Raw genomic sequence first — 27,205 nt, 5'->3', positions numbered from 1 at the left:
TGCACATCCAGGGCACCAAGCTCCCGTTCCACCACATCCCAAAGATGCTCTATTGGGTTGAGATCTGGTGACTGTGGGGGCCAGTTTAGTACAGTGAACTCATTGTCATGTTCAAGAAACCAATTTGAAATGATTCGACCTTTGTGACATGGTGTATTATCCTGCTGGAAGTAGCCATCAGAGGATGGGTACATGGTGGTCATAAAGGGATGGACATGGTCAGAAACAATGCTCAGGTAGGCCGTGGCATTTAAACGATGCCCAATTGGCACTAAGGGGCCTAAAGTGTGCCAAGAAAACATCCCCCATACCATTACACCACCACCACCAGCCTGCACAGTGGTAACAAGGCATGATGGATCCATGTTCTCATTCTGTTTACGCCAAATTCTGACTCTACCATCTGAATGTCTCAACAGAAATCGAGACTCATCAGACCAGGCAACATTTTTCCAGTCTTCAACTGTCCAATTTTGGTGAGCTTGTGCAAATTGTAGCCTCTTTTTCCTATTTGTAGTGGAGATGAGTGGTACCCGGTGAGGTCTTCTGCTGTTGTAGCCCATCCGCCTCAAGGTTGTACGTGTTGTGGCTTCACAAATGCTTTGCTGCATACCTCGGTTGTAACGAGTGGTTATTTCTGTCAAAGTTGCTCTTCTATCAGCTTGAATCAGTCGGCCCATTCTCCTCTGACCTCTAGCATCAACAAGGCATTTTCGCCCACAGGACTGCCGCATACTGGATGTTTTTCCCTTTTCACACCATTCTTTGTAAACCCTAGAAATGGTTGTGCGTGAAAATCCCAGTAACTGAGCAGATTGTGAAATACTCAGACCGGCCCGTCTGGCACCAACAACCATGCCACGCTCAAAATTGCTTAAATCACCTTTCTTTCCCATTCAGACATTCAGTTTGGAGTTCAGGAGATTGTCTTGACCAGGACCACACCCCTAAATGCATTGAAGCAACTGCCATGTGATTGGTTGGTTAGATAATTGCATTAATGAGAAATTGAAAGTGTTCCTAATAATCCTTTAGGTGAGTGTATATATTACATGTATTATATATATTGTGTATATATTATAATCTATAGATAAAAGCTTAACACAAGGCCAAACTTTATTCGGTAATGGTTAAATTATTGCTACTGTCACCAATTTGGGTAAAACACTTATTGCATATGGCATTTAAATGTAATGAATAATCTCTTAACCACTAAATTACAAATGACTAACACACAAATTAACAAAATTGTATTTATTTGAACAGTAGATTGTAACATTAGACCTCTTCATAGATCTTCATAGATACTAAATTAGTGGGAGGTGGACAAACGCTGGTGTTGCATGTTGGTTAGTTCAGTTTATCAAAATACTTCAGCTTCCCTGATGGATCTGGGATTATCTGTTAAAACAGAGAAAAAGAGGTGAATCTTCCAAATCTTGAATTCCAATTAGTAATCCATATCCCACAAAGACTGGCACCAAGAAGCCTACCAAACTAAAAACAAAATTGCACAATTAAATTCCCTGCAGTTTTATTTTTGTGGTCGTGGTTGAATCACTGACATAGTACCGAGTACCAGCATGGTAATATTGTGCGATTTGGGTTTGAGCTACAAGCTGTTCCAAAGAGAGGTTACTCACAGCTCTTGCCTTGGCCACCAAGCTTTTATAGCTTCCTCTGGATTAATCTGATTGGACCAAAACAGCAGGGAAAGAAAGGCATGATTCCTTAAAATATTTTGGGTTGCAAAGATGTAACCTTCAAAAATCTATTCCTGCACCTAACCAACAATGTGTATAGTATGATGACCCGGAAGAGTGATTGTATGCACAGCGAATGGGATCTGTACAGTTGAAGAAGTCATCAACGTACATGGAACTCAGTTGGCATTCCATAAAAGATAACATTCTTAGAATTCTGAAGTGTGTGTGTGTGTGGGGGGGGGTGTGTGTGTGTCTCTCTCTCAAATTTTGTTGCCAATTTCTTTTGATCTCAAACCACTGCCAAAAGAATGGGAGATGAGTGGAATCAAACTGGTCAGCCTTCAAAAGGCTTGTTAACTTCTGCACAGTGGGCAGCACAACATAGGCAGACCAGACATAACCAGTCTGAACAATAACCTGAACCCCAGCGGCGCGGTGTACATACCGTCTCACTGCCAGGTTTCCAGCCGGCCGGACACACTGAAACAGAGAGAACCAGTCACTGAGGTGCACAACGGCCCCAGCAAACAACGTTTTGAACCTTTTCACATGACAACCCTGAACAACCTTTTTTGTCTTACCTGTACGAGATATGCCAACATGTGAACACAGATGGGATTAAATGGAAAAAATCAAGGAAAGAGACTAAAGCAAAAATATCTTCCAAAATGTTGTGGAAATCACTTTCATACCCCCCAAAAAATAAAAACTTACAGGAAGATGAGAATGCAGCATGAGTTTCATGTTTCATAGAATAGGATATTGGTTCAGTGAAGAGCTCAGACAGGACAACAATATAAATAGAAGAGGGTGCATCTCCCCCCGTCCCGTCTTACCCTCGCCATGCTTGTCCGTGTACTGGAAGGCCTGCACCAGGCGCAGAGTCTCGTCCACAGACCGCCCCACGGGGAGGTCATTCATGGTGATCTGCCGCAGGACTCCCTTATCATCGATGATGAACAGGCCTCTGGGGGTAGAAGGCGCAGAAGGGACAGATCAGCGGACACACTTTTCTACAGTATTGAGAATCTGGATGCAATAACTTTCTAACAGTTTGATTTAGTGCCGTAGGAGAGACCAAATCAGCTTGGCCTTTAACATACAAAGTACAACACAAGCAGAAATCCCAATTAGCTGCACATTAATGCGAGGCTTGTCAACCCAACCAGCCAACTGCCCAGGTTTTTCATCCAACTTGAACCCAGTTATTTTTTCCCTTCAGTCTACAGTGCTTTACAACTCCTATGAAACAAGGGTTTAATGTGCAATCTACCATAAATTGCACAGAATAGGTCTCAAAATGAATTGCACAGCACTGGGGTTGGCTCAAAGCTCCACTATGCTGGGAGACTCCCTGCAGCGAGAATCACTACGGGTCTTGGCAGCAGAATAAACCCCGGGGTGAGTGAGTGCTGTACCTGAGTGTGTGGCCCTGGTCCTCCAGGAAAACACCATAGTCCTTGGCGATCTGGTGGCTGAGGTCCGACAGCAGGGGAATCTTCATCTGGCCCAGGCCGCCCTGCTTGCGGGGTGTGTTGATCCTGGTTAAAATGCAAGAGACCTTCCAGGTCAGAGGCCACACAGCGACTCTTCTCAAACAGGTCCCAGGCATCTCCCCCCTTCCTCTAAAAACCTTCAGATATAAAATTAACCTAGGACCAATGTTTGTGTAGCCCTGATTAAGAATGGGCTGTTGAAGGGAAAGTGGGGGACTCACCAGGCCAGGTGTGTGAACTGCGAGTCCACAGAGCAGGCGACAACCTCGGCGTTGATGGCTCTGAACTCCTCCACCCGGTCACTGAACGCGATGATCTCAGTGGGGCACACAAAAGTACTGCCAACCGAAAAAAAAAAACATATGAGCCAGCTGTGCAGGTTCAATACTTTTTTAGAGCATTGTATTTAAAAAAAAAACTATGTAGAGTGCACTGCTCAGCACACACAATACACAAGAGCATTTATGATTCATGTGAAATTATTTTTAACATTGGATAACTGGAATCATCTTGAAAGAAAATACATTATGTTCTAGAGGACAACCTAAAATCGTATCATCTCTAGTGTAAAACCTAACATGGCCTGTGCAATGTCAAGAAGCTTGTTGATCTGAAGGGAAAATTAGGTGCTCACAAATCCAGAGGGTAGAAGAAGAATACAAGGTATTTCCCTTTGTAATCCGACAGCTTCAGGTCTTTAAACTCTCCCTTGATGACAGCTGTTCCCTCCCAGTGTGGAGCGGGTTTTGAAACTGCAAACACAGAACAAAGCATCGCACCTCAGCACACCATACACAGCTTTACAATCCTTTAGGCCAAAGCAACCCAACCTAGCCTTCAGCACATTGAACCTTTATGCATACATCACCGGTAATCGTCTACTTTTTTTTAACAATCATGCAAAACGTTTGTCAGTGCTCGGATTCAGACTCCTTTGATTTATTTGGACAGCACATGTAATAGAAACTAATCAATCTCGGGAATAAATACTGGCGTCGTGGAGAAAGTGAATCATACGTCATTGTAATGCGGTGTCTGCATCTTTGATAGCAAGGCTATACTATGGCGCGGTCGTTTCTTTAAAAATGGCTTTGTGCCGAGTTTTAGCGTGACGTGTCCCTTACAGAAAACCTCGTTCAGTAGTGTTGTGATTGTATTATACACTTAATTACATTAATTAGCAATCTGACGGCATTGCTACACTCCATACATACTCGATTGCATTTTGTACACAATGCATAGTGAAACCGTACAGAAGTGCATCATTGGGAGCCACAGTGTTATAGTGAATATTACAGATGTTTGAGCAGAACAATCAGCAAACACTAAACTCGAGGAGAGAGAGCGGACACCCACACAACACCGCAATGCAAACCCGTATAGTAAACACCTAGATTGTGTATTGCACAAAGTAAAAAAACAAAACAAAAACGCGCATCTAGTGTTAGGGGTTAGGGATGCACAACCCCTAACACAAGTGCATTCAGGACCCGGCCTGTGCTGCGTTGCTCGTCGTTGCAGCGACGCTGGTGCACTTTCTATGCGTTATTGCACATACAGGAGAGCAGCGAGCATGCAGGCACTAGATCTGCATGCTCTGAATAAATTCAATCAGAAAAACAAGTTAAACAAGAGGAGCAGCAGCGCGGACTCACTCTTCGCCTTGCTGAGGTGCAGGGAGTGATCGGACACGGGCACCCGGAACGCCTCCCCGGGGTACACATGCCCCCCTGCGTAGTTATAGCATTCCTGCTCCTTTTTGCCGCTTGCAACGTGGAGGAGCAGTAAAATTGCCCAGCATAAACCGACGATGCCCGCTGTTACTCTGCCGTCCATTTCCCCGGATTGCGCTCCGCACGTCCCTACAGCGCCTGCGCCGACGATACCGCTGCACGGGGGCGCGCACGTTTAAAGCGGCAGTGTGGCACGAGCTGTGAAATCGTGATTAGATGCATCATTACTGAAATAATGTAAAGTCGCTGTGACTTAAACTGGAAAATCCTTCTTTATATTTAAACAAGTAACAAGTCAGGACATTCGCACAATGAAACAGTATTCATGTTCAACAGGCGTGCTTCTGAGTGGGTTGGGTTTGGAGCCATGCAGGGGTTCAGGTGATTTTACAGTCCGGGCCGCAGGGTGTCTGCAACAAGCAAACCAAGCACAGGACAACACACAGAAAAGGGGAACAAAAAACATTGACCTGAACTGTCCTGTCCCCCCCCCCACCACCCACACCAACACAAACACATACAATCGGATTTAGGATTGATCTTTATTTGATTCGTTTTCACTTGAAAGATGTATTCAAATATGCAGTTTTGTACAATTGCATGTGGATAATGTATTTATCCGTTACACCACAGTGGCACAGGTTGTAACAGGAGCTTATATATCCAACCCCTCTACAAGGCATCAGATGTATGTTAGAGTTTGAGTAATACAACTTTATAATGTATCAGTAGACGACATGAACATGATATATAAGGGTCTAGTTTTAGTTTCTTAAAATTACCCGTGATTAATACATTTTGAAGTTACTGTATGATTGCACGTTTGGCTATGACTTTTTTTTTTTTTTTTTTTTTTTTAACTTTCTAGTCGATGACGTCACGTGACTTTGGCAAAGCAACTCAACGCTGGGTGTAGCTTTGGTCGGCCAGCCTGCGTCCGCCAACGTAGGTAGCTGTGCTGTGTGTTTTGTTTTGCCGGAAAGGATCGAGATTTTGTGGATTTGTGGTTCTTAGTAGCATGCAAAAGATGCTGACCATCATCTCCAACGTGTTCAGAGGCAGTGCCAGCAAAAATGTACGTATATCTCTCCATGCCGGGCGATGAATGTATGCACGAACAGCGTATGTAAGTCATACATCTATATATTGTGTGTGACCTTGCGACGGAGTAGGCCTGCGTGCATATTTCTTTAGTGATATTGAGTGCCAGACAAATTATATACCATACAACTTGTATCACGCCTAACACTGCGCATTTAGACCACTCAAAATTGATTAATTAATTTAGTATATCAATCTTTTCACCAGCTTGAACTGGCAATGCAGCTGTTGTGTTTCGTGTTATGACAATCGATGGCAGAGCAGCCTTCAGTAAAGTCATTCATCTGCCGAACAAGTGTATCTCTGTAACGAAGGAGGGTCCATAAAATACATTAGATCTACATTTAATTAAATCGGCTCATGCAGTTTATTATTCTAGATATGCACAGCCTTCTTGGTGTGGCGGTGTCATGATTTATATAGACGTGACGTCGACACTACAGAGATTTGCCGCTGCTTCAAAAACCTTAGTCCGGACAAAACGGCACGATTTTCTGGGTGATCTCCGCAGGCAACGGCAAGGACATGGCAGGCCCAGCTGTCTGCACCAAGATCTCTCACGCACTCACTCATTTTCATTTTATGGTATTTTTATTCAATGGAAATTAAATAACGTGATCATAAGTTTGAATATGATGCCAGTGTTTTGATGATGATGATGATAATATTATGCATCATTATGTGAGCAGTGGTGCTAGTCTGTGTTTGTTCGATTAGGTGGCGTCATCTGTGTGTCTTCCTTTGCTCTGATCCTCAAATGTGTACTGTCCTTGTTTCTGAAAGCTAAGTGGAAAAATAAGCTGTCATTTGCAGAAGTACATGAAATGTGAATGGAAATGGAGTGGACATGTGGTTATAAACTAGGCTAAGAACATTCTTGATCTTGTGACTTTAAAAATATAACAATTGAATACTTTTGTTTCTCTCTCTCTCTTCAATGGCTGCATTATAGGGAGCTGTCTCTGAGGTAAGAGAGAGGGCCGGCATACAGTCCTTATAGTACAGTCACACTTTCTCTGGCTTAATCTGAGGCTTGTGCAATATGGGGATGTTAGATCTCTCTGCTTTTCCCAGCATTAGTTACTTCTATTGACGAGAGCATGTTGACAGGCTGGTCAAATGCGATTCCCCAAGGTCTGTATTTCACCATTGGTCGTCTAGTTCTTTATTTTAGCTTGAGTCCAGATCAAATATGCTCACATTTCATCACCCATGTGTGATCTGTGGATAAAGCAAATTTAACAATAAATGCATAGTGCATATGGCCTTATATTGCTGGACCCTGCACTCTGTTAGGTCAGTTTCTAGAACTGAGGACCTGCTTATTATTATTTTTTTAAAGGAAACCATAATTATGAGTATAATTCATTCTGTAAATAAACAAGTTTAGAAGTGAGAAGCCTCTATCCACAGTATTTTAGACCCTGAACACAGTATTTATTGTACAGTTTGTGTGCAGGAATGAATAAAATTAAAAAACAAATCTATGGTGGAGTTGTTTTCTCCTGCTAGTGTATTTCCGTGCCCTTTGAGGTTTATTAGAGGTCACTTTAGTTCCGGTCTGTTTCTTTTCATGCTTGGCAGGTAGGGCAAGGACAGCAATTCATATTGGAAAGAATCCCCTGCTGCTCTCCACCTTCACTCCCTGATACCATGTGTTCATATTTTTTAACAATTATTTATACAATTCCTGTTAAGTAGCTGCTCTTAATTTTCCCTCAGTCTGCTGCAGGGGGTTTATGATGTGATTCCCACCCTGAATGAGTGTAGTGTCCTGGCCAGTCGGTCTCTGTGCAGTTAATGGGCACTAGCCCGGAGGTACAGCTTCCTCGGGGGTCTGTACTGACTGACTGAGTGTTCTTTCCTCACAAGCACTCTTTGCCAAGGAGAGCTGTTTTTGAGCTGCTGGCCTTACAGTCAGAATATGCAGACTTAACCTTGCTGGAGAGTGCTGTGAGTACGAGTACACACACCCCCTTCCGCCTGTGTCTTGTCATCCCTCCTGGGTACACAGTACGCAGGGAGCATGTCCTGTACCTGCTGTACTGTCCTGTCAGGGTGGCATCCCTGCCTCAGGCCTCTCCACTAACCCCTCTCTGTCCGTACTGGAATGCATAAGGAACACTGGCTGTCTTTCCATATGTAGGTTAATTGTTTTTCTTCTAATACGGTGCATTCCATCTGATCCCTACCTCTCCCTCTCAGCCACCTGTCGCTTGTCGACCTTCGAAGTACCAGCCTACAGGATGTGATGTAGAAACCCTGTGCATGTAGTTTAATGTAAACCCAGCCCGAAACATGGCATAAAGAGTTCAATTTCACTGCCTCTTAGTACAGATGGGTGTACGAGAGTGTACAGGGGCTCCAGAATATTACAAAAATATGCTGTGTATTGGCTCAAATTTCTGTAGAGGACTATAATGCAATAGGCTGGTTTAGTTTATACTGAACCTGTCAACATGTTCCCAGGAGAGGGCAGTAGTTGCACATTGCATGCACATGTGAAGATGTGACCTAGTACTGATGAAGACAGGTGTTGGTTTATATGAGATATTGTTGCATTTCTCTCTGCTCTTGCTTGCTTATACTGATAGGCCTCTGTTTTTTTTTTAATACATTTATTTTTTTCATGGGAAAATTTAGCCTAAACAAACAATGTTTTGATCCTTTGTTTTGCAATGTCAATTTGCTTAACTATTTTTATGTATGTGAATTTGAGCATTCCTGTCTATTTTCCCTTCAGGCGGCAAGAGCGGTGGTGTCTGCGAGGGGCTATGCTGACTTCACATCGGAAGCCTCTTTTGATATCAAGGTAAGGGGTGTGACGGAGCTGCTCAGTACATTTATGGCTGGTGTGTGAGTGCAGTGCAGTGATGAGATATGTGTTTGAGAGCTTGCTGTACAGTGTTGTAATGGGCAGTATGTGTGTAGTAAAGTACCGCACAGTACAGGAATAGTGTGTGGACAAGACAGGACAGTGCAGTGCAGTAACAAGTGATATACTCTCCCTGACTACAGAAATGTGACATTCACCGGCTGGAGGAGGGTCCCCCCTTGCAGGCCGTGCTGACCCGGGAGGAGGGCCTGAAGTATTACCGCACCATGCAGGTGCTGAGGCGCATGGAGCTGAAGGCCGACCAGCTGTATAAACAGAAGATCATCAGAGGCTTCTGTCACCTGTACGATGGCCAGGTGAGCCCACCACTCATCCGCACAGCTGATCCCTTCGGTGGACTGGCCCTGCTCACAGGACAGCAGCCAGGGTTCTGATCGTGGGTAGGGAGGGAGTTGTTTGAAGGAGTTCATATATTAAATACAAATAAATAAATAAATACAAACTATGCATTTAAAAAGTATTAACACAGAGCATGTGGCAAACTGCATTGAATCGAGGACATGCTTACATTTTTGTCAACTTCAGTCATATCCTCACCCGTGTGGTTTGCTCTTGTGACCAATAGGAGGCCTGTGCAGTGGGCATTGAGGCTGCCATCACGCCCTCGGACCACCTGATCACCGCGTACCGCGCACACGGCTACACCTACACCCGTGGCGTCCCCGTTCGTGAGATCATGGCGGAGCTCACAGGTGGGTGTGTCTGGGGCTCAGGGCAGTGCTAATCGCGGTAGACAGATTACAGGCAAGGTATGGCTTGATTTGTGGGCTGACTATGCATTCCTCTGCCCCTCTCTCTCTCTCTCTCTCTCTCTCTCTCTCTCTCTCTCTCTCTCTCTCTCTCTCTCTCTCTTCTCACAGGCAGGAGGGGGGGCTGTGCTAAGGGCAAGGGTGGCTCCATGCACATGTACGCCAAACACTTCTACGGAGGGAATGGCATCGTAGGAGCACAGGTACCAAACATCGTCAGCTTATTGGGCAATGGAGGGGAGCCTTTCGAGTAGATTCAGTCAGAAGTGAAGGTGCTGTGTTGCAGTATTTGAAGCCTTGAAGGAAACTTAATAAATAAACAAACAATAAGTGCCCGTAATAGTTGATTCTTTAGTTTTTAGCATCTCGCAGTTTGGTGCAGGGATTCTGCTTTCATGTGCATTGCAGGTGCAAAAGGGATACGAGAGGGGGACCTTTAATAGCCATTTACCTGCTTGGCAATGGTGACGTCTCCACACACTTCACTGTTATTTGGTGTGGTCTCCTTGTTGAATGCAGTCAGCCTCTGTGTGCTCTAGCGGTCAGGTGTGAATTGCTAAGGGAATGTGTGCCATTGCCCCTGCCTGTGTCTGAGCCCTCTCTCCCCTGGCACAGGTGCCCCTGGGAGCCGGGGTGGCACTGGCCCGGAAGTACCTGGACAAGAATGAGGTGTGCGTGACGCTGTATGGGGACGGTGCAGCCAACCAGGTAAGGTGCGCTGCAGCTCCAGGACTGTCTGTGTGAGAAGATCGTGTCACCAGCGATTAAGTGACACTGCTGTCGTTTTCAGGGTCAGATCTTCGAGGCCTATAACATGGCCTCCCTGTGGAAGCTGCCCTGCATCTTCATCTGCGAGAACAACAAGTACGGCATGGGCACCTCGGTGGAGCGCGCCTCCGCCAGCACTGACTATTACAAGAGAGGAGACTTCATCCCCGGGCTCAGGGTGAGACACTGTGCAGGGACCTGGGTCTGGGGGACACTAGGTCGGGCATGTTTGTATTTTTCCTTGGCAGGTGCACTTACCCTAGTATTCCCAACACATACTTTTCCCAAAACCATACTATTACAGTAAATGAGATTCAGTACAGCATACAGCACAAGTCCCACCTCCAACAGTCTTCACACTCCATTGATGAACATGCAGTTTTAAATGTATATTATTTTCCAATCCTTTAGTTTCAAAATAATTCATTGTCTGTGGTTTGCAAACCTATATTGCGTTGCCGTTTCTCACTTTCTCTCTCTAGGTGGACGGCATGGATATTCTGTGTGTGAGAGAAGCTACCAAGTTTGCAGCTGATCACTGCCGATCTGGAAAGGTAATGATTTTGTTTTTGCAATGTAAATGATTATGCTAGTCTCCAGCAGCAGGTGGCAGGATTGCAGGAGATGTATTGTGCATCACTAGTTCTGTAGGAATGTGCATGGTGTTAAAAGGCAAAGTGTCAGTTTTGATTAGGCCGTATCTGAAAGCTTTTCACTTTTCTTTGTCAGGGGCCTATTCTCATGGAATTGCAGACCTACCGTTATCATGGACACAGTATGAGTGACCCTGGGGTCAGGTGAGATTTGACCTTTGTTTCCTTCTGCGTGAACTGAGTGCAGAATTACTTGACTGTAATATTACTATAGGGGAGAAATGTCACTTCACATACAGGCATTTTAACAAGAGCCTCTCGTTAGCCGGTCTCAGCGCGGTGTGTTAATGGAGGAGTTGCTGATTCTGCAGCGTGTGGAGTGCAGTGTGGGCAGGAAATCTGCTGGGAAGTCAGTAGGTGATCATTCTCTCCCTCCCTCACTCACTCAGTCTTATACTTTCTATCGTACCCCCATGCAGTTACCGTACCAGAGAAGAGATCCAGGAAGTGCGCAGCAAGAGTGACCCCATCTCGCTGCTGAAGGACCGGATACTGAGCAACAACATGGCCAGCGTGGAGGAGCTCAAGGTGCGATCCAGTGCAGTGTCTTTCAGTCCATTCTGTGTTGTTGCTCTCAGTGTTGTGGATGATGGGGTCCTTTAAGGAGCTTTGTCCTGCTGCCTTAATTCATGATTTGTCATTGTATATTTTTTTCACAACTTCATTGTGCTCTTCTATGAATCATGTGAATCCTCCATGGGAAGCATTGATGCACAGTTCCAGTCCTGGGATTTCTATCCCACATATTAAGCTGTTTTAAAATCTTTACATCTGTTGGATTGCTACGCCATGGGGTGTGGTCTTGGTCTCAGCCCTGTGTCTCGTTCTGCAGGAGATCGATGTGGAAGTGAGGAAGGAGATCGAGGACGCGGCGCAGTTCGCCACTACCGACCCCGAGCCGGCCCTGGATGATCTGTGTAACCACATCTACTCCAACAACCCCCCCATCGAGGTGCGCGGCACCAGCCCCTGGGTGAAATATAAATCTGCCAGCTAAGAGCAGACGCACTGATGCACTGGGGTGGTCTCTGCGGCCGCCCCGTCTCCACGTTTGCCCAGCTGGAACGGCAGTGGGTGTCGTGGAAAAACAACCGCCAAACCAACGCACATCAGAGTTATACACCTCATCTTCACTTTTAAAATAAACCTACAGAACACTTTTAATGTCAGAACTCCTAGCAGGTGCTGACATTAAAAGTTTTACACATTTCATTTTATATATTTTCATTTTTTCTCCAAGAAACGGTGCACTTTTCCCACCTGTGTGCATGCTGAGAGAGGCCTCTCTGGACTTCAAGCCAGGGAAGCAGAGGTCTCTGCTGTCTTTTTGGCTCACAGGAATCAGTCGGGCTGATCGGATACTAACCTCCTGATCTCTAATAAATTCTGTCGTAGTACTTAATAGGCTCATTATAAACCTTGTAAGATCCTATAGAGGAATAGATAAGAATCTGAACACAGCCCTGTCTGTAGGCTTAATGAAACGAGCCGTGGAGACCTCTGTTCTCTTGACTGGAGTCTGGTCTAGAGGGCATTGGCTCCTGCAGTCATGTCAGACCTTGGGGCTGCAGAGTCCTCTGGTTTGGCTCCTGACTTCAGCTCTCAATGTCTACATTATTAGAATTTGCTTGTACTATTCAAGGTCAAACTAAACACTTGACATACGGTATTAAAATTGTTTGGTGACCCAGTAGCGAGTGTTAGACGCCTGGAGCTCAACTGGATATGTTGGTATTTGAGAGCTGGGGTGGGCAGAATGAAAGTTAGATGCTGCAGCCCTCCACAAATTGAAATTGAGACCCCCGCTCTTTTGCAGCGCCCGTCTGTCTGTACATCTTTTCACACTGGTCTTCATGCCCTGTGAAATCTTGCCTCTCCCACTCCTGTGCATGACACAATTGTATCTTCATACCAACACTCCCAACCCGATACATTCACGTGATTAGGAATTGAGGGCGGGGAAGCTGATGTCACTGATTTTATGAGTCAGAAAAAATAAACAAATCAACAGACCATCTCTGTGATCCTCATCTTGATTTATTTATTGGTTGGAAATGTATAATGTAAAGAATGTAACTCTTTATCTTTGTTCCCTAATCTTTTGTGTGTGTGTGCGTGCGCTGTGGGTGGCAGAGGCACTGAAATGCAGAAACCTGTCCTCTTGGTCTCTCTAAAACCCACCATAAACATGACTGTGTGGGATAGTAAATGTTTATCTTCTGTTACATATTTGCAAGTGCAGTAAATACTGTTAATTTACAACACCTTCTCAGTGTGTGCAGCATTTTTATTTTTTTATTTTTTCCTTCGGGGTTTGGGGTGACATCATAGTTTAATTGGAAGAGTTTATTATTTGGAAACCAAAGGGAGAGTGTGCTTTTCACAGACCAATTGTCTTTGTACAGTCTGATTTAGAGTAATAAAGAATCTAAATATCCCATTGTTAAATGGTTTGAGTTTTTTGTTTTCTTCCCCCCATTAATATAAAAGAAAATGTAGGGAATTCAATCCAGCATTAATATACATTTCATATTATGACCTAGCTTCCATAGTCAGGCCAACTGCAGTGGATTTGAGCTCACCAAGAACAGAATTACTTGACATAAATGTAGGTTTGTTATACAAAGGGAGTTATTGAATGGATCCCAAGAGATGAGAAAAGACCTAGAAGAAGACGACTCGTAAAAGATGGGAAGATTGGAGCACACACTGCAGGCGCGACAGGGACTGAGCATGCGCCAGTGTATCGATACAGCCTGAGCGGGATGATCGATCAGATCATAAAACACATCACCACGGGGACTCAATCACACGCTTTGACACGGTTTTTGTGCAGTTAACTATCTCTAGAGGAATTTGATTATCGCTTGTATCCATAGATCTGCTTTGCCTTGCAGTTTCGCTTCCATCCGGAAGTGATGCAAGCCGTCGGGCGTCACCCACAAGCCTGTGCGGGAGTTGCCGGGGCCGAGCCGAGCCAGCGGTCTGTGCCGCTTTCTGGTTGTTGGATGCCTTCTTTGACAAGTTACCAAGACTAAAACGTCTTAAAAGCAGACAGTTTAGTTAACTTCATACTACCAAGAAATGACGTATAATCGGATTGTTAGTATATTATAATGCTTGTATCATTGGAGTTGTACAGTGCCAGACCCGGAACAACAACAGGGCTGGTCGTTTATGTTGGTTAATTAATTGTTACTAATGGAATGATTTTTTAATGGACATCGTTTACAAATACGTGAGTATGTGTCAGTGTTATATTGCAGAATAATTAGGAGGATGTATCTGTATTTTAAATGTAGAAGTTATTATTTGGGTGAAACTCAGAAGGTCAGACGAGTTCTGTTTATTTATTGTAGACTGTTACACAAGTCCCAGCATTTCTGACATGATCCCGGCATCGACACAACAAATGCAGACCCACAAAGGTAAGCTGAATAATAATAATAATAGCTGCTATTATTATTATTATTATTATTATTATTATTAATAATAATTATATATATATATATATATATATATATTTACAATAATAAAAATAACGTAAATCAGACCAGATCACTTCTATTGTTTGGGTAAATTTCATTTAGATTTGTTGTTGTTGTTGTTGTTGTTGTTGTTGTTGTTTGTTTACATAATCCAAGCTTGAATTAATAATTAATATCAGCAAAATGTGAATATTTGGGATTTGGATATTTAAGACCGCTGTTCTTCTGTTTTTTTGTTTTTTTATAGAGCATTATTTTCAGTAACTTAGCTTTTTATATAGTTAAATATAATAATTGTTACAATTAGGATTACATTCTGGTCCAGGCTAGGGCTGGGGTTAATGTTGGAAATGTAGGATTTTGGTAGTTTTAGGGTTACCTTTCTACTGACTGTGGGTTATAGTGATAAGACCTTTCTGCATAGCAATGCAGTGTCAGTGTAGAATATTTAAATAATGAATTAGAATCTTTAATCATCCATGTATGAAGTCAACATGTCTGTATTTAATAGGGGTAGGTAATCTGTTGATGTATTACAACAGAATACACCTACTTAGTTTCAAATATTTTTCCCCACACCAATCTGTGTGTAAGTCTTATTTATTGTCATTCATATGTTATTGTATTTACCTCATGTGTAACGCACCTGTTAAAGCCAGAAGGACCACTGGAAAGGCACGGCTCACTGGGTTAGACTGGTCTAGCAGGGGACATGAGTGCTGTGATTGATAGGTGCTGGTGATGTCACTGTTTTCCTGACAGACGACAGCAGATGCAGCGAGCCGCTGAAGACCCACATTCAGAACTCGCGGGAGCTGCTGGTGGAGTCCATGTACAACATCGCGCCACTGCTGGACCACATGATTGCCACGCACCTCCTGACCGAGGACAACTACTACGACGTGATCGCCGAGAACACACCCAAGAACAAGGTCCGCAAGCTGCTGGAGGTGGTGCAGCACCAGATGGATGAGGACAAGGCCCTGCACTTCCTAGATTGCCTGAAGAAATGCCGGAAGGACTATCCCCGATTGCGAGACTGGCTCAACACTGATCCCAGTAAGTGGCTCTTTTACACTCTCTGTTCAGGCCGTGCAACACCTATTAGAAATATAAATCAAATGCGTACAAAATACCTGGTCTTGCAGGTATTTATAAACGTGTATTATACAACTAGCATCTTCGGAAGGTAACTTAATGTAGGAATTGTATCTTGCGTTGGTGTAGAATGATCGGCACAAAGACTTCAGAATGGTGTGCTATCTTAATGTAAGCACATCACTAATAATGTATAGAAGCAATTTTATAGATGGTCATAGTTTGTGATGAAGATTAAGGATGGAGGGCTAACTGAGAACATCACTGAACAAGTTCCCAGGACGAATATTCTCTGGTGCTGATGCAGTTTTGTTTTTCTCTCTTACAGGTATCAGCCGAGGGCCAACAGGTGTGTGTCTGTTCCACTGCTCTAAAATCAGGGCCTGGGGGAAGTGCTGTGTGTCACGGATGGGCATCTCCAGTCCTCCAGGGGCAGGTTCATGCAGGTTTAAGACGTATCATCCAAATAGAAATAAGTATCGTTTGCCAAGAAATGAAAAATAAATAGCTACTGACCTGGAAATGACAGGTGATGTGACTTCTTGTCCAAGGAGTTAATTCAATGCAGTAATTAAGATCTGGAGTGTGAGGAACAGCAGCAGTGCCTGTGCCACCTCAGGCCTGGAGCTGCCCATCCCTGATCTGTGGAAATCACTGGTGTTCAGCACCCATCCTGGAGAACTCTGTCACAGTTGGTATCACAAATCACCCTAGAGGAGACTATTGGCTAAAACAGAAGTGTCTTGTCTGTTCGCCTTACAGAACAGAGACTGCGGGCGCAGTTCAGTGAGCTTTGCAGCCGTTTGGGCTACCTGGTCCTACCCTTGTCCCTGCAGCTGTTCTCGGGAGAGGTGCTGTCGCAGTTCGAGGTGGACCAGGTGCAGGCCTGTCCCACCCCCTTCCTGCAGAGCCAAAAGCTCCTGAGCCTGTGCCTGGCGCGGGGGGAGGCTGCCTGCCAACGATTCTACCAGGCCCTGCACTCCCAGGACAGCTTCCTGGCTACGGCCATTGACGGTGAGCGACTCCAGTTTTAACGTCTTTGTCTAACGTCCATCCTCATCCAGGGCTGGTCATTAATTCATTCATTCATATTTTGTAGAATGCACCAACTCTGCTGCTGCCCTCGAAGCTTTCCAGCCCTTTTCAGGTAACACGCATCTTTAGGAACTGTAGTCAAGAGTGAGTCAGTTTAGTATAAAGTGGCTTCCAACAATAAATGAAACTGTAATCTGGTCTAGCCAAAGTTTCAGTTGTAGTTGGTTAGATCTGTAGTTGGCTAGGTGGTGTGATGTATGGATGTAGCAGGCGTCCAGGTCAGGGGAGAGTCCTGTGTCCTGACCTGCAGTGGAAAACCTGAAGGATGTCCATGCCTCTCTTTCAGACGCTTCAGTGGTAACCAGATGTTCAGTAGCTGTAGAGGAAACAAACCCCCTTGGAGACCGTACGTAGAATTATAATTAGTACATTTATCTTGTGAGTGAATCTGGCACAGCGGTTGACTGACTGGTGTGTGTTGGTGTTGTGGCAGAGATCCTGAACCTGACCCTGAAGACAGAATACGGGGAGGAGATTGAGCTGCCTACTGAGGAGAAAGGTGGGTCAGCATTGATTGGCACTTGTCTTCTGCCTCCAGCAAAAAACAGGATTAGCCACTAGAAACCAGCCAAGCATAACCCTCTGTACACCCTCCCTGTCATTTGTGGTTGTGACCTTCGTCTTCTGTGCATCTCTCCCTATCAGATGTCCTCCGACAGGTGATTGAGCAGCTGGGCGTGGCGCCGGACTCTAGGATGACTCTGAACGTGTGTGAGCTGGGCACGGTGCTGGGCCTGCCACGCCAGGTGGTCCGGGAGTGTCTGCTGGAGCTGGAGAGCATTGAGGACCTGCCACAGCTGGCTGCCCTGGTGCACTGCTTCCTGGAGAAAACGCGGGACCCCGCCCGGCTCCTGAGCAAGCTGGCCGCCTGCCACACCAAGAGTACGTGTGCATGGCTATCCCATCCGTGCAGAGGGAGGCCCAGTGGTGTCTGCTGTTCCATGGTGTAGCACAGCCTTAGTCCTAGCTCTGGAGGGCAGCAGTGTCCCGAGTCTGTCTGTTCCACTTGGGAATTAAGTACCAATTTCAACTATTTCTTTATTGTCTTAAGACCAATGAAACAACTCCTGCCAGTAGGACCAGGACTGGAGACCAAGCATGGGGTCAACCACATGTCAGGGACAAACCCTGGATACAGTAATGGCAATTCACTGGTAGTACTGAGATATTTGGTCCAATACTCTACTGAATTGCCAGCTGATCAGTTTGTTGTTCAGGGGGGTTGAGGTGATTTGTCTGCATGTTGACATTAGATCATTTATTCCTGAGATAACAAGTTTGACTGTAAGGGACTCCCCTCTTTTACCTCTGCTGTTGTTTCTAGGCCTGATGCTGTCTGAGAGGGGCACACTAGTGCTGGAGTTGCTGCAGGAAGCCGCAGCCCTTCTTGGCAGTGGCCAGAAGGAGGAGATTCAGAAGTGCTGGAACATCTTCAGCTTCCTGCTGTGGGACTGCCTGGCCAAGGTGGAGGAGGACCCCACGGCAGCGCCCTGGCCGGGGCATCTGGGTGCTGTGCAGCAGCTAAGGGAGAGTGGGCGGGTGGACCCGGCCCTGGCACAGGAGCTGCAGGAGTGCTGGACAGATGGGATGGCAGAGAGCCTCCTGCAGAGCCTGCGTGTCCTGGCTCAACTGCTGAAGGACATGCACCCCCATCTGGACGCTGCGAAATTCACCCTTCAGCTGCAGGGCGAGGTGTACCACTGCAGGCCGCGCTTCCTGAACAGGGTCACGCGCTTCGTTGGCCTGTCCACCCGAACCATCTACAGGGTGCTGCCACGTAACGGACCCCAGTGTCTGAAGATGGACCCGGACTCGTTGCTTGACAGAGCCGCAGTGGCCGCTCAGTATGAAGCCATTTGCCTCCAAATGGCTCGCCTGCTGGCCAGGGTGGCTCCACAGGGGCACAGCAGCGCCCTGACGCAGGCGGCTGGACTCTCGGAAGCACTGCAGGAGATCCAGTCGACCCTTTCCCAGCCGAAGTTCGGGTCGGACGCCTTCGATACTGGTGTCAAACACTGCATCCTGTCCGTGGCCCAGTTCGACCCCGTGACAGCGGGCGTGCACTCGCTGGTAAACCTGCACAGCCACACGCTGCAGCTCCTGGGGGAGTACCTGAGGAGCAGCGACAGGCACTCCTTCCAGTTTGTCCCGGAGGCCGTGCGGATGGTGAGCAGCAGGGCGGAGCTGCGAGGCGTTCGCAGTGAGAGGGGCCCTGTGGCCATGGACGGCGGGGTGGAGGAAGTCTTTCGGTTCTCAATGTCGGAGCCGGCCTCCTTCCTGCTGTGGTTGTCCTGCCATGGCTACAGAGACCAGGAGTACTTCCAGAGCAGCCAGCCGCGCTCGTTCCACATCTCGGGCCTGTCGGACTCCGCCCTGGATGAGTTGGAGAGCCAAGGAGCTGTGGTGCTGGCTGTTGACCGGGGGCACGTGTGGCTCAGGGAGGGGAGCCAGGATGGGCTGGGCAGCAGGTTGCAGGCTTTCGCAGAGCGGCACAATGCCGTGCTGGAGGAAGGCAGCTGCTGTGTCCTCATTACCACCACCGGGGAGGAGTGTGAAGTCAAGGTCACGTTCAAGCATGGAAAGATCTCGGCCACAACAGAGAACTGCAGTGTCCTGTGAATTTCACACAGGTGGTCCAAGTGCAAAGAACACGTCACCTGCTGGCCAGCTGCATGTTCAGACTGGGTTAACTTCTCTGAGTTCAGATATGGATAATGTTACACCAAAGAACCAGTGGTCCCAATCCAAGTTGTAGCAAAGGGACTGGAAAATGAATTAAACTTAAGAAGCCATGAGTCCTCGTCACAGGTCTTCACAGTACTGCAGGTAATAAGCACCAGCCACCTCTCTGGAGATGCTCAGGATTTTTTTTTTTTTTTTAAATTTTAAAATCAATTTTAATAACAGTATTGAGGTTGGCATTGATTTGAATAGCAATACGATACTGAGATCAGTTCAGTGCTTGTTCAATTATGTTGGTAAAGACAGTTACAGATCTAATGCCAAGTTTATTTTTATTTTTTCCCCTGTACTGAATCTGAAAAATAAGGGCTCATTTTGGGCCATATATTTTTAAAGTGTTCTATTTGTGGTGTTTTACAGAAACTTGAATATTTAAGTATATATTAAAAATAAACACATTTCCATTGTAATGTGTACTGTGTTTAGAGCAGATGGCAGCAGGCGTGATGTCTTCCCACACTTACAACTGAAGAGTCCAGGCATTCAGAACTGGGTAGCTTTTCCACTTTCAAACAGAACCCAGGAGAGCTCATACTGCCTGTATTTGGATGCTGTTGTGTAGTATTTGTCTGCCTACAATTACAAACCACTAATACATTTGTTTTTACAGAAGTGGCACTGTGTTAAAAAAACTCACTGCATCTTATTGTGAAACACCAGTGACTCTTGACCAATAGCAGAATTACTAATAAGACCTCAGAAGCCTTTAAAATTGAGTTATTTTTATTTCACAAACAATGTCATTATATTTTATAATAAAGGTTCTCTGTATTGCATTACAAATATAATACCAGCTATATAAAAGGAAACCTTAAATAAAAATATTCTTCATTAGATTGCCAGTACAAAGTGCACACTTCTTTCTTATCCATGTGAACAGGCTGCACTTGATAAAGCTGTTTATTTGCACAGGGCCAGTTAAACTAATTTAAAAAACAAAAACAGGCGCCCTTCATTTCAAGTCTTTCCCATCTGCCAGCCGGTCTATTTAATGTGCGTTGATAAGGCGAACCATCCTTCATTTTTTAACTTGTGCGTCTGTTAGAAAACAGAAAAAGAAACCTGTCAGACTTCCTCATTTGGTGGGAATATGATCGAAGGGGAACTAGAGAAGAACTTGCGAAGCAGAAAGTGTTTCCTGTGTGGACGTACTATTGCCAAGTACAAATCCACACGGGTGTGAAATAAAACAACAGTGTCTTTGTACTGCAAGATTATTACATTTAGCTTCACTTGATTTCAGAGGCACAGATTATTTTACACATTTCATGATGTTTTAGCTATTCATTTACTGATTGCACCAGGCTGGTAAAATGTTCTTTATGTGTAGACATTGACTAACTCCTGCTCACCTGTGCCCTGTGCTGGCTAGACACTGTCCTGCCCTCTCCCATACTGGTGCTCAGAGGGGAACCAGTCCTGCTGCCAGTCCCAGAGCCTGCAGACCTGAGGAAACAGACACAGCTGAGTCTTGCCTGCCACACTGGGCACGGCACACAATGTTCTGGAACGTTGTAGATAATTAGGGAGCATTAGAGAGCATTTCTACCACAAATATCAGCAAAACAAAAAAAAAGGAACAGCGTCAATAAGGATTGAGAAATAAGTAACTTGGAAGGTAGTGAATCGCTCACCTTCTCCCACAGCTACGGCCCACAGAGGAAGGGGTCGTCCCAGTGGAGGAGTCCATGTCAGGCTGTGGGATGGACACCTCTAGCATCCTTCCTCCATTACCTACATGCAAAAACACAACAACTTTACATGAGCTGTGCAGTTTTGCAACTGTTCAGGCAATCAAACATCTAAACTCTCCCACTTCTAGGACACAGGCCAGTATTCAGTTTTAGTTTAAAGGATCATAATTAAGTGTGTAAGTACAAAATGCACATGGGAAATCAGTAGTGTGTGGGGGGGGGGGCTCTCTCACCTGCTTTGTGGGGTTCGTGAGTCGGGATGGGGGAGATGCTGGGGGAGACAGAGGACACCTGCCGCTGCTGCTCAATCAGCTCCAGCAGTCTGCCACGCGCCTCTGCGCTCTGCCGGTTCAGCTCGGCGATGCGCTGCTCCACGCTGGACAGGGAGGGCAGAGGGAGCGCCACCTGCTGGAGCCAGCACAACACAAACACAGTCAGAGGAACTGTGGGACAGGAAGGTGGTGACGGGGCTACAGCTGCTGCAGAGCTCTGATCGAGGCGTCGTCCAGTCACTTCCCATCTACAGCCAAAAACTGTTCTCAATTCATGGAGCTCAGGTTCTGCTTTCCAGTGCAGCGAGTTCAGTTCCGCTTTCTAATACAGAATCTGAAGCTCGGCTCTTCCGACATAGACAAACATTTGCTACGTACATGCATACTCCTTTCTCTGCAGGTGTGTTTTCTGGCACAGAGCTGGGAAGGCCTCACCTGCTCTGTCCCAGAGGAAGGCACTCCTTTCGCTGTGGCAGTTGGCCCCGTTACTGGACTCCTGTGCTCCTGGGTCACCACAGCCTCCCCTGGCTGGGCTCGAATCTGCCCCAGCTGTGCCCTGATGAGGGAGTTCTGCAGGCTGAGCTCCGCGATGTGGCTGAGCAGCGAGTCCTGTGTCTGCGAGAGCTGGGGGCGCTCTTGTTTCCTGCTGGCTGCCGCCTCTGTCCCCTGCTTCCACATGGTGGTGGGCGGCTCAGCCACACGGAAGCCAGCTGTGGGCAGTAGGCCCGAGCGGGGGAGGCTGGCAAAGGACGAGGCCACACTAAGCTCCTCCAGCTCATCCTGGGTGGACTGGCAGGCCGCCTCCCAGCCCGGCCCCGACCGCTCCCTGTCAACACCCTGTTCCCTGTGGTTTGGATCCTGACTTTCCACAAAGACGTTCCTCACAACTAAACAGGAGACGGGGAAAAGTCATTGTGTAGCATTAGAACATCATTCTGTGTTTTCTTAGTGGTTAGAGATATCTTGGTCTATGACCGAGGGAAGAAAAGTACAGCATAACCCTTCCCCTCCCTAGTCTCTCACCTGAGGGTGCTGTGCGGGGGGGCTGGCTGTCTCTCTGGCGGGGGGGGGACAGCAGCACGGCGGAGTGGAACAGGTGCGGGGGCAGGGCCCTGCTGGGGGGTTGCTGCTCCACACTCTCTCGGTCAGGACAGGGCATCGTCTCCACAAGCAACACCCCGTCTGAAGCAGCACTCCCCGCAGCTAGGGGTGCGCCAGTGGGGGCAGGGTTAGGCTGCGGCTCTGCAACGTCACTCTTGCCCCCCAGGGCTCTCAGCTCCTGCCTCAGGGAGCTCAGCTGGTGCTCGGTCATGGCCGTGTGCTGCTGCAGCTGGGCCTGCGTGGGGATTACAGAGACGGGCAGCTGAGCGCGAGATCTGGCAAGAGCTGTGAAGACACCACCATCTTTATACCACCTGGGAGAGATACCACCTTTATACAGAGAAAAGTCTGAATTTGAATCAAGCATAGGAGGAATTTTTCTCCCCCTCCAACAGTGATCACTCCGGCGGGGGGGGTGTGTGTGTGTGTGTGTGTGTGTGTGTGTACCTGCATGGCTGCACTCTCCTCCCGCAGGGCGAGCATCTCGGCGGTCAGGGCGTCGATCAGTCTGCGCTGCTCCTGTGTCTCATCCTCCAGTCGCCTCCTCTCGACAGTTTCTTGCTGCAGCACGCCCTCGCTCTGCCAGGGAACACCACAACGCTTTCACCGTCACCCCCTCACAGACTGGCTCCCACTACTGCATAGCACCATACCTCCGCTCAGTGACTTCACTCTCCACCTCAATGCCCACACACCCCCAATCCTCCACCCTGTTCCCCAAGCAGAGTTTCGGAACCTGCTTATACCTGTCTGAGGTGCTGGGCCAGCCTGCGGAGGGTGGACACCAGGGACACAGAGAAGCCGGTAAGTCCCGGTGCTCGGTGTGGGCGCTCTGCGGTGGGGGGCAGCTCTTGGGATCCGTGGAGATCTAGGGAGTCCAGCTCCTGCTCCACTTCTCCCAGCATGTCTTGCAGCAGCTCCAGGCTAGACTGGTTCCCACTCAGAGAGGTGAGGGCCGAGCTGTCCAGGACGGGCGGCTGCTCACAGCGCCTCCTAAGGGAACGCGAGGACTGGCTCTTCCTCCCTGCAAAGCAAAACAAACTCTCATTTGGGGAAATAATCAGGATACAGTAAATGACTCGGAAAAGCAGTGCTTACTTGACTCATTATGAACTATTGCTGTGGAAACAGCCCCAGCCCCTGTGCCGGCTGCAGGACTGTAGGCTCACCTGTCCTGGGCCTTGGCGCGTCCGGGTTGAGGACGTGGGTGACAAGGGTGGAGAGGCGTGATGGGGAGGCTGGGCTCTGCTCTGTGCCCTGCCGCTGGGGCCTCACTCTCCGTACCTTGGCTGTGGCATTCAGTGCTGCTGTACAGGGCAGGGAAGAGCACACCGAGACAAGGGTCACACTGACTGACAGTTAGCAATCAATTAAGTGAATCTCTGAACAAACTGCCATCCCAGAGCCCACACACTTTTTTTCCTCTGTGAAGAAGAATTCTATGAAGCTTTTCTGCTGCCATTTTTAGAAAGGTGACACTTCTGAACACACAACCTCCATTAAAAACATTAACAGTACCTGGAAGTGCCTTGGCTTTTTAAATATTTATTATTTTGATGTCAGACTTTACAAACGCACATACAAGCGGCTGTGACTGAATTTTTTCAGGGCTTTGAGGCCGAGCCAGACTTTCTTTCCCAGCACTCAATGGATTGCCCGGCCAGATGCATCCAGCTGAAAGATCAGTATCTGCAGTCACTGTGCTCACCTGCCTGCACCCCCGAGGACAGGGCTGCGTTGTGGGGGGTGCGAGGAGTCACGGCAGTGTCAGGCGCTGTGGAGGGGTGTAATCGGCTTTGCTGCTTATCTGCAGGCCTCCTGTCCTGGGTTGGTGGATCTTCCTCCTGCAGATACTGGCTATACCTGCAACCACAGGAGGGAGAGGCACTGGACATCAGCATTTGCACAGACGCACTCCCAAGCACGTACACAGTGTGAAGCAGTGCTGTACCTGCCCATGTCCATGTTGGAGATGGCAGACACAGATGGGCTCCTGGCCTCCTTGCTGTCCTCCGGCTCGCCGTCGCTCAGGCTGTCTTCTCCCAGCTCATTCAGAGCCTGAAACACACAGCCAGCAATGACGCCCAACCTGCTACTGCCCTGCTGTGCTCGTACTGCATTTGGATGGGATCCTATACATTTGTTTTTAACGGCAGAATAAAAAAAATGCACCCAGTTTCTAATCCCTTAAAAGAGAACCTAACCTAACCTAACCGCAGCTGAGAGGGACACGGCACAGTGCCACAGGAACTCATACCTGGGAGTTCAATACCGACTGGCTGAGGATGGACAGCTGTGTGGGTGGCTCTGGCCTCTGCAGTACCGGCAGCACTGAGGTCTCCAGGTCACAGTCGGGGGCCACAGTCACATTGGGGAAGCCTGGGGACACAGCACAGCATCACCCACCCGGCCAGCACACATGAAGATCTACTTCTTTGAAGCTGCAATGTCAGTGAAGTTGTGTCACAGAAAAGTACACGCTGGGTGTCACAATTAAGCAGCAGAGTGAAACTGACTTAAAAAGTAAAACTAATTTTGGTTTACCAGCTTTGCACGTCTGACAGCTCAACTATAGATGACAAGGCTAACTTCTAATTTAATTTTGAAGCAATTTGATTCAATTCAATGTTTTTTTTATCTTCAGATGAGATCAAGTGAAAAAAATGAAAACATAAGAGTAGCTAAATAGTTTCAACTCATTATTTCACGTGCATTCAGTTGTATTTATTTCCTGTAAGTAACTACCCTACAATATAAACTGGAGCACCTGTGTGTGTCTGTGACCTGGGTCACACTGGGCCTCAGGCAGGATAATGGAGACAGCGGATTAGTGGCAAGTGTCTGGGATACAGCAGGGGAAAGAAAGACGAGAGGCAGAGAGAAAGGGGAGAAAGATTACCTGTTTTTCTGCGGGGTGCATCACCAAATAAATCCTTCACCACAGCCATGGCCCGGTCGGACCTCTCCAGCACCTCCTGCATCTGATACTGGTCCGCCAGCACCTGCAGCCACACAGTCAGGTCACACTGAGCATCACAGGACCTAGGCTGTCGGTCACCCACCCTTAGCTCCTTTCAGGTTTTATACAGACCCCATCCCAAAGGCAATGGACACTGCACTCCTAGCAAACACACCTCCCTCATGATGGCCAGTTTGGCTCTGTCCAGCGGGTCTGGGCTAGCCGGGCCCTGCCTCCTCAGTTTCCTCCTGAGGGCCCGCTCCCTGAGCTCCCATTGCGCCGCCGCTCTGTTCTTGGACCTGTGCATCTCATGGCGCCGGTTCTGCAGACACAACACAACACGCCCTGAGACAGGACAGCCACCTGTCCAACACAGGCTGACATAACACTCCTGCGCTGGGTGTGCTTGCATGTGATGTTTCTTTTCAATTCTCGTTGAGACATGCCAAAGATTAGTGGTTAATAATGATCATTTTAAAACAGTTTGCCGTGGTATTTGCTGACTCTTACCAGTTCTTCAGGAGTCGCCCGATGCACGCTGAGGTCATGCACGGTGCTCTAACGGGAAACAGATATCGATTAGCAGATGATCACGTCATAACAGCTGTTTGATTATAAAACGGGAAAACCTAGTGTGAATACATGAGGACTTGGTTAAGGATATTCACAGATACATCTAATCCACTCGGGTGAGACTTACCACCCATTCCTGTCTCGCCGATGTCTTTTTCCTGGCCCTCCCCGTCCTCTTTCCCAGGCCGTGCGGCTGGTAGGAGCGGTTCACTCTGACGAACGACATCTGTCAGGCAACGCAACGAGACTCGGCTTTCTGTCTGTTTGAAAGGGGAGGTGAAAATGTTTCCATGTAATGAGAAATGTTGCGTTTTTTTTGTTTTGTTTTTCTGTAAGGTAATGACAAAAGTCTGATCCGAGCTAATTCATACAGTACACAATCGATGATTTAGCACTGCAACATCACTAGAAATTGCACTACTTCTAATTCAAGGTAGAAATGCCAGCAATGGTGTTACAAACGACCAGACCAAACAAGCCAATTTATAAACGTTTGCACGCCCTGTTCGCCTTCCAGACTAACCTGAAAACAAACGCGTCTTTCATCCACGCATATGTGTGATGTTGGTATTTGTTTAGTGTTGTTAAGTTTTGAGCTTCAGTTCCTCTGCCGCCTCCGCCTCCGCTCTCGCGCCTGCACTGAGCCGGGGTTCACTTCCGCCTGTTACCAGGACGACCGACGCTTTTGGACTGAAGGATTGTGGGAAATGAAGTTTTAGCAGCCTCTTCGACAGAGCCTACAATAATAATAAAACATGCCTTCAATATTGGAGCGAATATGAGAGGTAAAATGGTCACACAAACAAAAAAAAATTATTATTATTATTATTATTATTATTATTATTCATGTCATATACACGAACAGAATATTTGTTTTCGCAAGCACACAATAATTATAAACAAAACATTTTACATGACTACGTTGTATATTTATTAATTACACGTATATAGGGAATCTGGAGACGCCCAAGCATTATACACCCATAACATTAATTACCGAAATATTATAATCTTATCAGAGCTGATTGTAATCCGAAAATCAGTTTGAAGCACTCTGCCCAAACAGATGGCAGTAATTAAC

At 47.0% G+C, this 27,205-nt stretch overlaps 4 protein-coding genes across 9 annotated transcripts; 2 read left to right on the top strand and 2 right to left on the bottom strand.

Moving 5' to 3' along the window:
- Positions 1-1,239: 1,239 nt before the first annotated feature.
- Positions 1,240-5,084, bottom strand: prdx4 (peroxiredoxin 4). 2 transcript variants are annotated; one of them, XM_066699161.1, is made up of 8 exons: positions 4,858-5,084; positions 3,837-3,954; positions 3,424-3,540; positions 3,125-3,247; positions 2,543-2,673; positions 2,152-2,186; positions 1,644-1,690; positions 1,240-1,401 (listed from the first exon to the last, which is right to left on the bottom strand). In XM_066699161.1, exons 1-8 carry the CDS (start codon positions 5,036-5,038, stop codon positions 1,398-1,400), a joined length of 756 nt encoding a protein of 251 aa, XP_066555258.1. In that variant the 5' UTR covers positions 5,039-5,084; the 3' UTR covers positions 1,240-1,397. The 2 variants fall into 2 exon arrangements, with proteins under 2 accessions (XP_066555258.1, XP_066555257.1); XM_066699160.1 differs by lacking the exon at positions 1,644-1,690 and having other exon boundaries at positions 4,858-5,082.
- A 750-nt stretch (positions 5,085-5,834) lies between these two features.
- On the top strand, positions 5,835-13,544 carry LOC136746569 (pyruvate dehydrogenase E1 component subunit alpha, mitochondrial). 2 transcript variants are annotated; one of them, XM_066699158.1, is made up of 12 exons: positions 5,835-6,010; positions 6,989-7,003; positions 8,780-8,848; positions 9,055-9,228; positions 9,498-9,624; positions 9,793-9,884; positions 10,297-10,389; positions 10,472-10,627; positions 10,932-11,003; positions 11,179-11,246; positions 11,522-11,630; positions 11,935-13,544. In XM_066699158.1, the coding sequence occupies exons 1-12, from the start codon at positions 5,954-5,956 to the stop codon at positions 12,097-12,099; spliced, it is 1,197 nt and encodes a 398-aa protein (XP_066555255.1). In that variant the 5' UTR covers positions 5,835-5,953; the 3' UTR covers positions 12,100-13,544. The 2 variants fall into 2 exon arrangements, with proteins under 2 accessions (XP_066555255.1, XP_066555256.1); XM_066699159.1 differs by lacking the exon at positions 6,989-7,003.
- A 493-nt stretch (positions 13,545-14,037) lies between these two features.
- LOC136746568 (uncharacterized) lies at positions 14,038-19,783 on the top strand. Of its 2 annotated transcripts, none has more exons than XM_066699157.1 (10): positions 14,038-14,340; positions 14,462-14,530; positions 15,353-15,649; positions 16,017-16,037; positions 16,451-16,702; positions 16,788-16,835; positions 17,070-17,129; positions 17,217-17,282; positions 17,429-17,665; positions 18,108-19,783. In XM_066699157.1, exons 2-10 carry the CDS (start codon positions 14,491-14,493, stop codon positions 19,400-19,402), a joined length of 2,316 nt encoding a protein of 771 aa, XP_066555254.1. In that variant the 5' UTR covers positions 14,038-14,340; positions 14,462-14,490; the 3' UTR covers positions 19,403-19,783. The 2 variants fall into 2 exon arrangements, with proteins under 2 accessions (XP_066555254.1, XP_066555253.1); XM_066699156.1 differs by having other exon boundaries at positions 14,038-14,344.
- Positions 19,784-20,230: 447 nt separating this feature from the next.
- Positions 20,231-26,794, bottom strand: spice1 (spindle and centriole associated protein 1). Of its 3 annotated transcripts, none has more exons than XM_066699155.1 (17): positions 26,648-26,794; positions 26,252-26,384; positions 26,062-26,109; positions 25,727-25,873; positions 25,492-25,594; positions 24,850-24,971; positions 24,544-24,650; positions 24,301-24,455; positions 23,762-23,899; positions 23,339-23,616; positions 23,040-23,171; positions 22,515-22,827; positions 21,927-22,378; positions 21,453-21,624; positions 21,160-21,259; positions 20,878-20,971; positions 20,231-20,563 (listed from the first exon to the last, which is right to left on the bottom strand). In XM_066699155.1, the coding sequence occupies exons 2-17, from the start codon at positions 26,348-26,350 to the stop codon at positions 20,510-20,512; spliced, it is 2,514 nt and encodes an 837-aa protein (XP_066555252.1). In that variant the 5' UTR covers positions 26,351-26,384; positions 26,648-26,794; the 3' UTR covers positions 20,231-20,509. The 3 variants fall into 3 exon arrangements, with proteins under 3 accessions (XP_066555252.1, XP_066555251.1, XP_066555249.1); XM_066699154.1 differs by having other exon boundaries at positions 21,453-21,627; positions 23,762-23,896; positions 26,648-26,793; XM_066699152.1 differs by having other exon boundaries at positions 21,453-21,627; positions 26,648-26,792.
- Positions 26,795-27,205: the final 411 nt, after the last annotated feature.

The sequence above is a fragment of the Amia ocellicauda genome, chromosome 3 (assembly GCF_036373705.1).
Source record: "Amia ocellicauda isolate fAmiCal2 chromosome 3, fAmiCal2.hap1, whole genome shotgun sequence".
NCBI lineage: Eukaryota > Metazoa > Chordata > Actinopteri > Amiiformes > Amiidae > Amia > Amia ocellicauda.
This window is presented reverse-complemented; position numbering and strand designations above follow the sequence as displayed.